The 13,805-nt window shown below is 48.3% G+C and overlaps 1 protein-coding gene across 1 annotated transcript; it reads right to left on the bottom strand.

Annotated features, from left to right (window-relative positions):
* Nucleotides 1-349: 349 nt before the first annotated feature.
* LOC106588549 (mucin-19-like) lies at nucleotides 350-12,191 on the bottom strand. Its single transcript, XM_045709201.1, has 8 exons — nucleotides 12,159-12,191; nucleotides 9,514-9,727; nucleotides 8,728-8,825; nucleotides 2,920-8,509; nucleotides 2,233-2,611; nucleotides 1,302-1,571; nucleotides 933-1,238; nucleotides 350-635 (listed from the first exon to the last, which is right to left on the bottom strand). The coding sequence occupies exons 1-8, from the start codon at nucleotides 12,189-12,191 to the stop codon at nucleotides 350-352; spliced, it is 7,176 nt and encodes a 2,391-aa protein (XP_045565157.1).
* Between the last annotated feature and the right edge of the window lie 1,614 nt (nucleotides 12,192-13,805).

Raw genomic sequence — 13,805 nt, 5'->3', positions numbered from 1 at the left:
GGCTGCACTTGTGGTGGCCGCTGTAGGTGTAGTGGCATCTACAGTTGTGCTGGCGACTGCTGTTGCTATGGTGGCAGAGGCTGTCGTAGTGGAAGCTGCAGTTGTGGTAGGAGTCGTGGTGGTGTCTGTAGTTGTGCTGGCAGCGGCTGTCGTCTTAGTATCAGCTGCAGTTGTGGTGGCGGTTGCAGTGGCTGCTGTTGTGGTAGCGGATAAAGTTGTGGTGGCATGGGTTGTCTTTGTGGTGTCTCCAGTTGTGGTGGCAGGGGCTGTCATAGTGGTGTCTACAGTTACAGTGGCAGGGGCTGCAGTAGTGGTGGCAGTGGCTGCTGTTGTGGTGGCAGGGGTTGTCTTAGCAGTGTCTGCAGTTGTGGTGGTAGCGGCTGTTGTCGTAGTGGCAGCTGCAGTTGTGGTTGAAGCTGCTGCTCTTGTGGTACCAGCTGGAGTTGTGGTGGCAGTTGCTACTGTTGTAGTGGCTGCTGTAGTTGAAGTGGCGGCTACAGTTGTGGTGGTGGCGGCTGCTGTTGCTGTGGTTGCAGGGGCTGTTGTATATATGGCTGCAGTTGTGGTGGCAGGGGCTGTCGTAGGGACGTCTGCAGTTACGGTGGCAGGGGCTGCAGTAGTGGTAGCAGTGGCTGCTGTCGAGGTGGCAGGGGTTGTCTTATTGGTGTCTGAAGTTGTGGTGGTAGCGGCTGTTATCATAGTGGCAGCTGCAGTTGATGTAGCAGCTGCACTTGTGGTTGCAATGGCTGCTGTTCTTGTAGCGGCTAAAGAGTTGGTGGCATGGGCTGTCTTAGTGGTGTCTCCAGTTGTGGTGGCAGGGGCTGTCGTAGTGGCGTCCTTAGTTATGGTGGCAGGGGCTGCAGTAGTGGTGTCTGCTGCAGTTGTGGTGGTAGCGGCTGTTGTCATAGGGGCAGCTGTCGTAGCATATGCACTTGTATTTGCAGTGGCTGCTGTTGTGGTAGCGGCTAAAGTTGTGGTGGCAGGGGGTGTTGTCGAAGTGGCAGCTGTCGTAGTGGCGGCTGCAGTTGTGGTTGCAGCTCTTGTGGTACCAGCTGGAGTTGTGGTGGCAGTTGCTACTGTTGTAGTGGCTGCTGTAGTTGTAGTGGCGGCTACAGTTGTGCTGCCGACTGCTGTTGCTATGGTGGCAGAGGCTATTGTAGTGGAAGCTGCAGTTGTGGTAGTAGTTGTAGTGGTGTCTACAGTTGTGGTGGCAGGGGCTGTCGTCGTAGTGGCAGCTGCTGTTTTGTTAGCAGTCATAGTGGCAGCTGCTGTTGTTTTTGCAGATGCTGCTCTTGTGGTACCAGCTGAAGTTGTGGTGGCAGCGGCTGCTGTTGTGGTGGCAGCGGCTGTTGTTGTGGTGGCAGTCGTTGTGGTGGCTGCTGTTGTGGTGGCTGCTGTTGTGGTTGCAGATGCTGCTCTTGTGGTACCAGCTGGAGTTGTGGAGGCAGCGGCTGCTGTAGTCGTAGTGGCTGCTGTAGTCGTAGTAGCATCTAGAGTTGTGCTGGCGGCTGCTGTTGCGGCAGAGACTGTCGTAGTGGAAGCTAAAGTTGTGGTAGTAGTCGTATTGGTGTCTGCAGTTGTGGTGGCAGGGTCTGTTGTAATTTCAGCTGCAGTTGTGGTGGCAGGGACTGTCATAGTGGCGTCTGCATTTGTGGTGGCAGTGGCTGTCATAGTGGCGTCTACAGTTACGGAGGCAGTGGCTGCAGTAGTGGTGTCAGTGACTGTCGTCATAGTGGCAGCTGCAGTTGTGGTAGCAGCTGCACTTGTGGTTGCTGTGGCTGCTGTTGTGGTAGCGGCTAAAGTTGTGGTGGCATGGGATGTCTTAGTAGTGTCTCCAGTTGTGTTGGCAGAGGCTGTCGTAGTGGCGTCTACAGTTACGGTGGCAGGGGCTGCAGTAGTGGTGGCAGTGGCTGCTGTCAGTGGTAGCAGCTGCTGCTCTTGTGGTACCAGCTGGTGTTGTGATGGCAGCTGGAGTTGTGGTGGCAGTTGCTACTGTTATAGTGGCTGCTGTAGTTGTAGTGGCAGCTACAGTTGTGCTGGCGACTGCTGTTGCTATGGTGGCAGAGGCTGTCGTAGTGGGGTCTGCATTTGTTGTGGCAGTGACTGCTGTTGTGGTAGCGGCTAAGGGAATTGTGGTGGCATGGGTTGTCTTAGTGGTGTCTCCAGTTGTGGTGGCAGAGGCTGTCGAAGTGGCCTCTACATTTACGGTGGCAGGGGCTGCAGTAGTGGTACTGCAGTGGCTCGCTGTCGTGAGTGGCAGTTGTATTTGAGTGGTGTCTGCAGTTGTGGTGGTAGAGGCTGTTGTTGTAGTGGCAGCTGCAGTTGTGGTTGCAGCTGCTGCTCTTGTGGTACCAGCTGGAGTTGTGGTTGCAGTTGCTACTGTTGTAGTGGCTGCTGTAGTTGAAGTGGCGGCTGCAGTTGTGGTGGCGACTGCTGTTGCTATGGTGGCAGGGGCTGTCGTTATGTGGCTGCAGTTGTGGTGACAGGGGCTGTCGTATTGTGGCTGCAGTCGTGGTGGCAGGTGCTGTCGTCGTAGTGGAGCGTCTGCAATTACGGTGGCAGGGGCTGCAGTAGTGCTTGTGGCAGCCGGCTGTAGTCGTGGTGGCGGCTGCTGTTGTGGTGGAAGCGGCTGTTGTGATAGCAGTCGTAGTGGCGGCTGCATTAGTGGTAGCAGTCGTTGTGGTGGCAAATGCAGTTGTGGTTGCAGATGCTGCTCTTGTGGTACCAGCTGGAGTTGTGCTGGCAGCGGCTGCAGTCGTGGTGGCCGCTGTAGGTGTAGTGGCATCTACAGTTGTGCTGGCGACTGCTGTTGCTATGGTGGCAGAGGCTGTCGTAGTGGTGAAGCTGCAGTTGTGGTGCAGGAGTCGTGGTGGTGTCTGTAGTTGTGCTGGCAGTGGCTGTCGTCTTAATATCAGCTGCAGTTGTGGTGGCAGGTGGCTGCTGTTGTGGTAGCGGATAAAGTTGTGGTGGCATGGGTTGTCTTAGTTGTGTCTCCAGTTGTGTTGGCAGAGGCTGTCGTAGTGGCGTCTACAGTTACGGTGGCAGGGGCTGCAGTAGTGGTGGCAGTGGCTGCTGTCGAGGTGGCAGGGGTTGTCTTAGCAGTGTCTACAGTTGTGGTGGTAGCGGCTGTTGTCGTAGTGGCAGCTGCAGTTGTGGTTGAAGCTGCTGCTCTTGTGGTACCAGCTGGAGTTGTGGTGGCAGTTGCTACTGTTGTAGTGGCTGCTGTAGTTGAAGTGGCGGCTACAGTTGTGGTGGTGGCGGCTGCTGTTGCTGTGGTTGCAGGGGCTGTTGTATATATGGCTGCAGTTGTGGTGGCAGGGGCTGTCGTAGGGACGTCTGCAGTTACGGTGGCAGGGGCTGCAGTAGTGGTAGCAGTGGCTGCTGTCGAGGTGGCAGGGGTTGTCTTATTGGTGTCTGAAGTTGTGGTGGTAGCGGCTGTTATCATAGTGGCAGCTGCAGTTGATGTAGCAGCTGCACTTGTGGTTGCAATGGCTGCTGTTCTTGTAGCGGCTAAAGAGTTGGTGGCATGGGCTGTCTTAGTGGTGTCTCCAGTTGTGGTGGCAGGGGCTGTCGTAGTGGCGTCCTTAGTTATGGTGGCAGGGGCTGCAGTAGTGGTGTCAGCTGCAGTTGTGGTGGTAGCGGCTGTTATCATAGGGGCAGCTGTCGTAGCATATGCACTTGTATTTGCAGTGGCTGCTGTTGTGGTAGCGGCTAAAGTTGTGGTGGCAGGGGGTGTTGTCGAAGTGGCAGCTGTCGTAGTGGCGGCTGCAGTTGTGGTTGCAGCTCTTGTGGTACCAGCTGGAGTTGTGGTGGCAGTTGCTACTGTTGTAGTGGCTGCTGTAGTTGTAGTGGCGGCTACAGTTGTGCTGCCGACTGCTGTTGCTATGGTGGCAGAGGCTATTGTAGTGGAAGCTGCAGTTGTGGTAGTAGTTGTAGTGGTGTCTACAGTTGTGGTGGCAGGGGCTGTCGTCGTAGTGGCAGCTGCTGTTTTGTTAGCAGTCATAGTGGCAGCTGCTGTTGTTTTTGCAGATGCTGCTCTTGTGGTACCAGCTGAAGTTGTGGTGGCAGCGGCTGCTGTTGTGGTGGCAGCGGCTGTTGTTGTGGTGGCAGTCGTTGTGGTGGCTGCTGTTGTGGTGGCTGCTGTTGTGGTTGCAGATGCTGCTCTTGTGGTACCAGCTGGAGTTGTGGAGGCAGCGGCTGCTGTAGTCGTAGTGGCTGCTGTAGTCGTAGTAGCATCTACAGTTGTGCTGGCGGCTGCTGTTGCGGCAGAGACTGTCGTAGTGGAAGCTAAAGTTGTGGTAGTAGTCGTATTGGTGTCTGCAGTTGTGGTGGCAGGGTCTGTTGTAATTTCAGCTGCAGTTGTGGTGGCAGGGACTGTCATAGTGGCGTCTGCATTTGTGGTGGCAGTGGCTGTCGTAGTGGCGTCTACAGTTACGGAGGCAGCGGCTGCAGTAGTGGTGTCAGCGACTGTCGTCATAGTGGCAGCTGCAGTTGTGGTAGCAGCTGCACTTGTGGTTGCTGTGGCTGCTGTTGTGGTAGCGGCTAAAGTTGTGGTGGCATGGGATGTCTTAGTAGTGTCTCCAGTTGTGTTGGCAGAGGCTGTCGTAGTGGCGTCTACAGTTACGGTGGCAGGGGCTGCAGTAGTGGTGGCAGGGGCTGCTGTAGTGGTAGCAGCTGCTGCTCTTGTGGTACCAGCTGGTGTTGTGATGGCAGCTGGAGTTGTGGTGGCAGTTGCTACTGTTATAGTGGCTGCTGTAGTTGTAGTGGCAGCTACAGTTGTGCTGGCGACTGCTGTTGCTATGGTGGCAGAGGCTGTCGTAGTGGGGTCTGCATTTGTTGTGGCAGTGACTGCTGTTGTGGTAGCGGCTAAAATTGTGGTGGCATGGGTTGTCTTAGTGGTGTCTCCAGTTGTGGTGGCAGAGGCTGTCGAAGTGGCCTCTACATTTACGGTGGCAGGGGCTGCAGTAGTGATAGCAGTGGCTGCTGTCGTGATGGCAGGAGTTTTCTTAGTGGTGTCTGCAGTTGTGGTGGTAGAGGCTGTTGTTGTAGTGGCAGCTGCAGTTGTGGTTACAGCTGCTGCTCTTGTGGTACCAGCTGGAGTTGTGTTTGCAGTTGCTACTGTTGTAGTGGCTGCTGTAGTTGAAGTGGCGGCTGCAGTTGTGGTGGCGGCTGCTGTTGCTGTGGTGGCAGGGGCTGTCGTATATGTGGCTGCAGTTGTGGTGACAGGGGCTGTCGTATATGTGGCTGCAGTCGTGGTGGCAGGTGCTGTCGTAGGGACGTCTGCAATTACGGTGGCAGGGGCTGCAGTAGTGGTGGCAGCGGCTGTTGTCGTGGTGGCGGCTGCAGTTGTGGTGGAAGCGGCTGTTGTGATAGCAGTCGTAATGGCGGCTGCATTAGTGGTAGCAGTCGTTGTGGTGGCAAATGCAGTTGTGGTTGCAGATGCTGCTCTTGTGGTACCAGCTGGAGTTGTGCTGGCAGCGGCTGCACTTGTGGTGGCCGCTGTAGGTGTAGTGGCATCTACAGTTGTGCTGGCGACTGCTGTTGCTATGGTGGCAGAGGCTGTCGTAGTGGAAGCTGCAGTTGTGGTAGGAGTCGTGGTGGTGTCTGTAGTTGTGCTGGCAGTGGCTGTCGTCTTAATATCAGCTGCAGTTGTGGTGGCAGTGGCTGCTGTTGTGGTAGCGGATAAAGTTGTGGTGGCATGGGTTGTCTTTGTTGTGTCTCCAGTTGTGGTGGCAGGGGCTGTCATAGTGGTGTCTACAGTTACAGTGGCAGGGGCTGCAGTAGTGGTGGCAGTGGCTGCTGTTGTGGTGGCAGGGGTTGTCTTAGCAGTGTCTGCAGTTGTGGTGGTAGCGGCTGTTGTCGTAGTGGCAGCTGCAGTTGTGGTTGAAGCTGCTGCTCTTGTGGTACCAGCTGGAGTTGTGGTGGCAGTTGCTACTGTTGTAGTGGCTGCTGTAGTTGAAGTGGCGGCTACAGTCGTGGTGGTGTCTGCTGCTGTTGCTGTTGTGGCAGGGGCTGTCGTATATGTGGCTGCAGTTGTGGTTGCAGTGGCTGCTGTGTTGGTAGCGGTTAAAGTTGTGGTGGCATGAGTTCTCTTAGTGGTGTCTCCAGCTGTGGTGGCAGGGCCTGTCGTAGTGGCGTCTACAGTTACGGTGGCAGGGACTGCAGTAGTGGTGGCAGCGGCTGTCGTCATAGTGGCAGCTACAGTTGTGGTAGCAGCTGCACTTGTGGCTGCTGTTGTGGTAGCGGATAAAGTTGTGGTGGCATGAGTTCTCTTAGTGGTGTCTCCAGTTGTGGTGGCAGGGCCTGTCGTAGTGGTGTCTACAGTTACGGTGGCAGGGGCTGCTGTAGTGGTAGCAGTGGCTGCTGTTGAGGTGGCAGGGGTTGTCTTAGTGGTGTCTACAGTTGTGGTGGTAGCGACTGTTATCATAGTGGCAGCTGCAGTTGATGTAGCAGCTACACTTGCTGTTGCAATGGCTGCTGTTCTGGCAGCGGCTAAAGTTTTGGTGGCATGGGCTGTCTTAGTGGTGTCTCCAGTTGTGGTGGCAGGGGCTGTCGTAGTGGCGTCCTTAGTTATGGTGGCAGACTCTGCAGTTGTGGTGTCAGCTGCAGTTGTGGTGTCAGCTACAGTTGTGGTGGCAGCGGCTGTCATCATAGTGGCAGCTGCAGTTGTGGTGGCAGCTGCACTTGTGGTTGCAATGGCTGCTGTTCTGGTAGCAGTTAAAGTTTTGGTGGCATGGGCTGTCTTAGTGGTGTCTCCAATTGTGGTGGCAGGGGCTGTCGTAGTGGCGTCCTTAGTTATGGTGGCAGGGGCTGCAGTTGTGGTGTCAGCTGCAGTTGTGGTGTCAGCTACAGTTGTGGTGGCAGTGGCTGTCGTCATAGTGGCAGCTGCAGCTGTGGTAGTAGCGGCTGTTGTCGTAGGGGCAGCTGCAGTTGTGGTTGCAGTTGTTACTGTTGTAGTGGCTGCTGTATTCATAGTGGTGGCTACAGTTATGGTGGCAGCTGCTGTTGCTGTGGTGGCAGGGACTGTCATAGTGGAACCTACAGTTGTGGTAATGTCTGCAGTTGTGTTGGCAGGGGCTATCCTATTAGTGGCTGCAGTTACGGTGGCAGGGGCTGTCGTAGTGGTGGCAATGGCTGTTGTCGTGGTGGCAAATGCAGTTGTGGTGTCAGCGGCTGTCGTCATAGTGGCAGCTGCACTTGTGGTTGCAATGGCTGCTGTTCTTGTAGCGGCTAAAGAGTTGGTGGCATGGGCTGTCTTAGTGGTGTGTCCAGTTGTGGTGGCAGGGGCTGTCGTAGTGGCGTCCTTAGTTATGCTGGCAGAGGCTGCAGTAGTGGTGTCAGCTGCAGTTGTGGTGTCAGCTGCAGTTGTGGTGGTAGTGGCTGTCGTCATAGTGGCAGCTGCAGCTGTGGTGGTAGCAGCTGTTGTCATAGGGGCAGCTGCAGCTGTGGTAGCATATGCACTTGTATTTGCAGTGGCAGCTGTTGTGGTAGCGGCTAAAGTTGTGGTGGCAGGGGGTGTTGTCAAAGTGGCAGCTGTCGTAGTGGCGGCTGCAGTTGTGGTTGCAGCTCTTGTGGTACCAGCTGGAGTTGTGGTGGCAGTTGCTACTGTTGTAGTGGCTGCTGTAGTTGTAGTGGCGGCTACAGTTGTGCTGCCGACTGCTGTTGCTATGGTGGCAGAGGCTATTGTAGTGGAAGCTGCAGTTGTGGTAGTAGTTGTAGTGGTGTCTACAGTTGTGGTGGCAGGGGCTGTCGTCGTAGTGGCAGCTGCTGTTGTGTTAGCAGTCGTAGTGGCAGCTGCTGTTGTTGTTGCAGATGCTGCTCTTGTGGTACCAGCATAAGTTGTGGTGGCAGCGGCTGCTGTTGTGGTGGCAGCGGCTGCTGTTGTGGTGGCTGCTGTAGTCGTAGTGGCGGCTACAGTTGCGCTGGCGGCTGCTGTTGCTGTGGTGGCAGAGACTGTCGTAGTGGAAGCTAAAGTTGTGGTAGTAGTCGTATTGGTGTCTGCAGTTGTGGTGGCAGGGTCTGTTGTAATTTCAGCTGCAGTCGTAGTGGCGTCTACAGTTATGGTGGCAGGGGCTGCGGTAGTGGTGGCAGCGGCTGTTGTGGTGGCAGGTGTTGTCTCTGTGGTGTCTGCAGTTGTAGTGGCAGTGGCTGTTGTCGTAGTGGCAGCTGCAGTTGCGGCTGCCGTAGTGGCTGGAGTTGTTGTTGTTGTAGTGGCTGGAGTTGTTGATTCTTTACAAGGAATAAAAGCTCCAGTAGGAATGAATGGGAAGCCCCACAAGCAAAAAGCTCCTAGTGGGGTGGATGCTACAGATGTTGAAGGAACATTGGTGATGACTGGGGTCTGATCTATCATATAGGGTGCAGTGGGAATATTTGGGAATCCCCATAAATCCCCAAAAGGTTCTTCTACATTTCTTGACTTGAAAGGCTGAGGGAAACACGATACCAATGTGGTGGACAACTCTCCAGCAGAGTTCTGATAAACCAGTTGAAGCGAGAGACTGCCATACTGTGGAAGAAGAAATCATTTAAGGGCAACTGCAATCACCAGCACAAGTTCAATTGTATTTATTTTTACGTCTAAAATGTTCAACCGTTGCAACAAAGAATCATATGTGCATTTTAGTCCGTTTTCAGACAATCTAATACTTACATTTCAGAGCATGATCATTTTTTTTAATCAGTTTCTATGCAATATTGATAAATGACGCCCCAGGACTTTCTTACCTCCACATTTGATTGGGAAAATTTGACAAACAAGGCATTGAGACTTTTCCACTGAGTTACACTGTATCCATCATGAACGTGCAACAACGCCTCTGGACCTGCAAAACAGCATATCAATCAATATCAGAGCCAACTTTTTTAAATAAAGAATTTAACATGACATTGTAGTTCAGCCTGGTAAGTTATAGTAAGGCACAGCCTTTAAAAAAACCTTCCAGTTTACATTTCAGTGTTCAAAGGTTTGAAAGTAGACGTAAGCAATATGGTGATGGCACCACCTAACCTTCCAATAGGTCAAGTGTTGCTGCTACCATGTTGCATCCACCTAAGCCAGCGATTCCCAAACTTGGTCCTCGGGACCCCAAGGCATGCACGTTTTGGTTTTTGCCATAACACTACACAGCTGATTCAAATGATCAAAGCTTGATGATTAGTTGATTATTTGAATCAGCTGTGTAGTGCTAGGGCCGAGTTTAGGAAACCTTGACCTAAGCAGTCTTTTCAGATCTGTGAGCACAAAGGAAGAGTTTACACAGGCAGTCTAATTCAGATTTTTTTGTTTTATTATTCTTTTGGCCAATCACATCAGGTCTTTTGCCAATAAAAATATCAGAGTGGGGCTGTCTGTGGTCAAAACAAAGTAATCAAAAATCCACACCATGACTTGCTTGTTATCTACTACATGACATAGCAATGCATTTTTTATCAATCCATTGCTCCAATATGTGAAACATGTCCTCAGATTAGTATAGACATCAAATAACTACATTAATAATCCGTTCTTACCAAGCACCTTCACATCTATCAGCATTCCAGCAGGTAGTTTAACAGTCATGTCTGTTTTCCCACAGGTGACTTGGGGCAGCCACAATGTTGGTGGAACAGAGGTAGGGGAGGTGGAGATGGGAGTCTGACAAGTTGCCGTGCCAGACACATTCCTCATGAGAAGGCGGTCAAAGTAATGGACTTTCACAGAGTGCTGATGGACGCCACCCTGGATCTACAGAGAGCATGATAATGAGTCCATATGGGAAGAATTTTTTTTAAAATATATATACATTACCCTTCAACAGTTTGGGTTCACTTAAAAATGTCCATGTTTTTGAAAGAAAAGCACATTTTTTGTCCATTAAAAGAACATAAAATTGATCAGAAATACAGTGTACACATTGGTAATGTTGTAAATGACTATTGTAACTGGAAACAGCTGATTTATAATGGAATATCTACATAGGCGTACAGAGGCCCATTATCAGCAACCATCACTCCTGTGTTCCAATGGCACGTTGTGTTAGCTAATCCAAGTTTATAATTTTAAAAGGCTAATTGATCATTAGAAAACCCTTTTGCAATTATGTTAGCACAGCTGAAAACTGTTGTTCTGATTAAAGAAGCAATAAAACTGGCCTTTAGACTAGTTGAGTATCTGGAGCATCAGCATTTGTGGGTTCGATTACAGGCTCAAAATGGCCAGAAACAAAGACCTTTCTTCTAAACTCATCAGTCTATTCTTGTTCTGAGAAATGAAGGCTCTTCCATGTGAGAAATTGCATAAGAAACTGAAGATCTCATACAACGCTGTGTACTACTCCCTTCACAAAACAGCGCAAACTAGCTCTAACCAGAATAGAAAGAGGAGTGGGAGGCCCCGGTGCACAACTGAGCAAGAGGACAAGTACACAGTGTCTAGTTTGAGAAACAGATGGCTCACATCCTTAACTGGCAGCTTCACTAAATAGTACTCGCAAAACATAGGTCTCAACGTCAACAGTAAAGAGGCGACTCCGGGATGCTGACAGCCTCTGTCACCACAATTAAAGAATGTATTTGAGTATATTTTTACATGTATGTATCAATATATTTGCTAGATTTTAAAATGTATTTGGAAATGTGTTCTAAAATAAATTCCAACATGTATTTAAATGTATTTTTAAGCAATATATTTTTAGGTCAAATCAGTGATCATGGTTGATACGCATAAACAATTACTTCATAATACATCAGTGCATTATCACCTACAACATATTTGGCTAGACAGCAAATACACTTGATAGCGAGTTTTCTCAGTTTCACTGTTTGCGTAGTTACTGCTCTTAGTTTTTGTATGGCAGAGCGGGTAACTGAAGTCAAAACATGTTGGAACAAAGCCATAGTGCAGTAACTTAACTTACTGCTGTTGCCTTGATTTTACTTGGATTTTGTAGTTACTGCAAATTTCACACAACATTTTCTCTGAAACTAAACATAATTGAACCAGGACACGTTGTCACAAGATAAAACAGATATTAAAAAGCCTGATTTCAGTCTTTACTCAATTTTGTCTAAAGTGTAGTTACTGCATTTTGCCTTTGTAGGGCAGTATTGTGGGCCATTGCACGATGTATGTTTTTTGTTTAAATCGATAACTCAAATAAAATAATTATAAAAACATTATTTAATTAAGCTGAAGAGAGGCACTTACTACAATCATTTTTAATTTACCACTTGAGATAGGAAAATGTGTTGTATATGTTGTCTTCATGATGTTTTTTTTTCTCACCTTCACAATTCAAATTATATCACTGCCAAAGTTTTGGCTTGGTGGCCAAAATGTTTTCTCTCCATTGATACATTCAGAAGCCGAATTAGGAACCACTTTGGCCACCCTGTAGATTCCATTTTATAGCCATACATTTCTGTAATATTGTCAGGCATTACATGTATTTGAGCAAAGATGCAAATGCACAGTGCCTTCAGAAAGTATTCACATCTCTTGACTTTTTCCGAATTTTGTTGTGTTAAAGTTTTTGTCAACGATCTACACAAAATATTTGAATGTGAAAGTGGAAAAAAAAATTGAAGACTTGTACATTTTTGGGGGGAAAAATAAAACACTAATATGATTTAATCTTGATTTAATCTGTAGCATCGAAGGTCAGCATTGTAGCATGATTGCAATGTACTTTCACCGAGACTGCATTCATGGAAATCGGCATATGTCCGCTCAATCGAAAATGACCTTTACATTTCAATCACGCTACAACGCTACGGATTGAATCCATCCCCTAGTGTTGTTCACTGAACTCTGCATTGTTGAGGATGAGCTTGTAAGTAAGCATTTCACTGTATGGTTTACAGCTGTTGTATTCTGTCATGTGACAAATAAACTTTTATTTGATTAGTGACAGGGAGACATACATTATTTGAGCCGCGCTGAGAATTTGAAAAGTATGAAGCCAATGGTCCAATATTCTAGAAAACAGCTGTGGAAATGCGGACATGTTTTGGACTGATAAGCACTTTGGGCTACATACTCCACCCTATGCACCAGTCAGAAGCTAAACGTGGAAAGATGACACCAACTCGAAATCTGCCATCCCCATTATTATGATCATTCCATGACTTCAAGACTAGTGACAATCTTAAATAGGGTGTAGGTAATAACAACGTACCCAGTGGGTCAGGTCGCAGCCCCAGTAGGACATCTTCAAAAGCAGCCAAGGCCCATGTATCAACTCAACATGGTGGCATTGCTCTGGAAGGTGCATCAATGGAATGGGTGTCATTTCATCTATGAAGGGAAAAGTAGACAACACAGTACAGTTTGAGGTTGTAGCCAGTGAGATGGCAACAGGGTCACACAATTCTGTACTAAAAGCCCAATCTGTAATTTTAACTGCCTGAGTAGGCCACTTTTGTGACATACGGGCTGGGGGGGAAATGTAATCACTCAGATTCTTCTGCAGAGATATGGATGAAAGTGTAAACAGTCCATGAAGGCAACAGTTTTAAATATAGTTTGTAGCTATACGCATTGTTTACAAAGACTAAGAAAAAATGGCCTTAGATATTGGGTTATGATGGTGAAAGACATTGTAAACTCATAATCCATTTCTAAACTTTAGTCTTCAAGAATAAACATATATGGCTATGTACTATGATGCTTTCTTAACTAACATACTGCTTGACTAGCTGATTGCAAGCAGGGGTCACAACTGTAAGGCAAATTGAGATTCTGTATAACCAAACATTGAAGGTCCTAGAAAAATACGGCTACTAGCATTAGCTTTTATCACTGAGCTTGGATAATTATTACAACATTTCAGATGCATGCCTCCATTTTAAGAGACTGAATGATGGTGCTTCTACACTAATAATTTATTAAACAAAACATAGCGTCAGGACGACAAGATCCATTACTAAATGTGCCTAGTGCCTTTCAGGCAGAACAAATTCAGATTGTTTGCTTTTTCAGATTCCCACTTTTAGAATACCCTATATGGAACCCTGCACCTTGTGTATTCTACTATTCTAACTCTCAACAGTAAGTGGATCCCACTCACCAGAGGTCTGGACCTCAGTGTCCTCATACTGTATGTAGCTACGCCCCTGTCTGTATCCACTAGCAGTCTTCTTATATCCAGCACCATTACACTTCAATATTGTGTGAGTTATTGATTGTATACTGTCCCTTCTAATACATTATACTGTAGAGAACAGCGACCAGCCTCTACGGTAATTCCTCATGAAAACAAGACCAAAAATGTCCATGATTTTAAGGGAATTTCACACAAAAAATTATCCATAGAATGGTCCTTTGGAGGATGGATTGTTGACATATTTGACATTTGCTTCTAAAAGCATAATTGAGAAATAACTCATTGAAGTTGGAATATTTGTAAAATGAATAACAATAATTCAATAACAGTTTTCACCTTTAAGACTCCATAATGGTTCATCTGAATGAGTACAGATGAGTAGTATTTCGATTTCAAAAACAATTTTCTTACATTAATTTAGGAATATTTAAAAATATAAACATGAATGTAGAAAGACGCCATTTTTGATTCAGCTAATTGTTCAATATATTGTTGAACATAATATACTTTACTACCGGCATATAAATATTCCAGAGTGGCATCTCTATAGTTTTAAAGTTATGGCCCATTTCATACAGACAAATTGACACAGTAGGCAATGTAACCAATCACAGCATTCCTTATATTTGTATCATTACACATCCTGCAAATCACCAGCAGAAAGCGACCATTTTGAATCAATTTTCACATTCACTGTTGGTAATGCTTGAAAATGGGATC

Source organism: Salmo salar, chromosome ssa27 (assembly GCF_905237065.1).
Source record: "Salmo salar chromosome ssa27, Ssal_v3.1, whole genome shotgun sequence".
NCBI classification, from domain to species: domain Eukaryota; kingdom Metazoa; phylum Chordata; class Actinopteri; order Salmoniformes; family Salmonidae; genus Salmo; species Salmo salar.
Note: the sequence above shows the minus strand (reverse complement) of the source record. Positions and strands in the feature narration are given on the sequence as shown.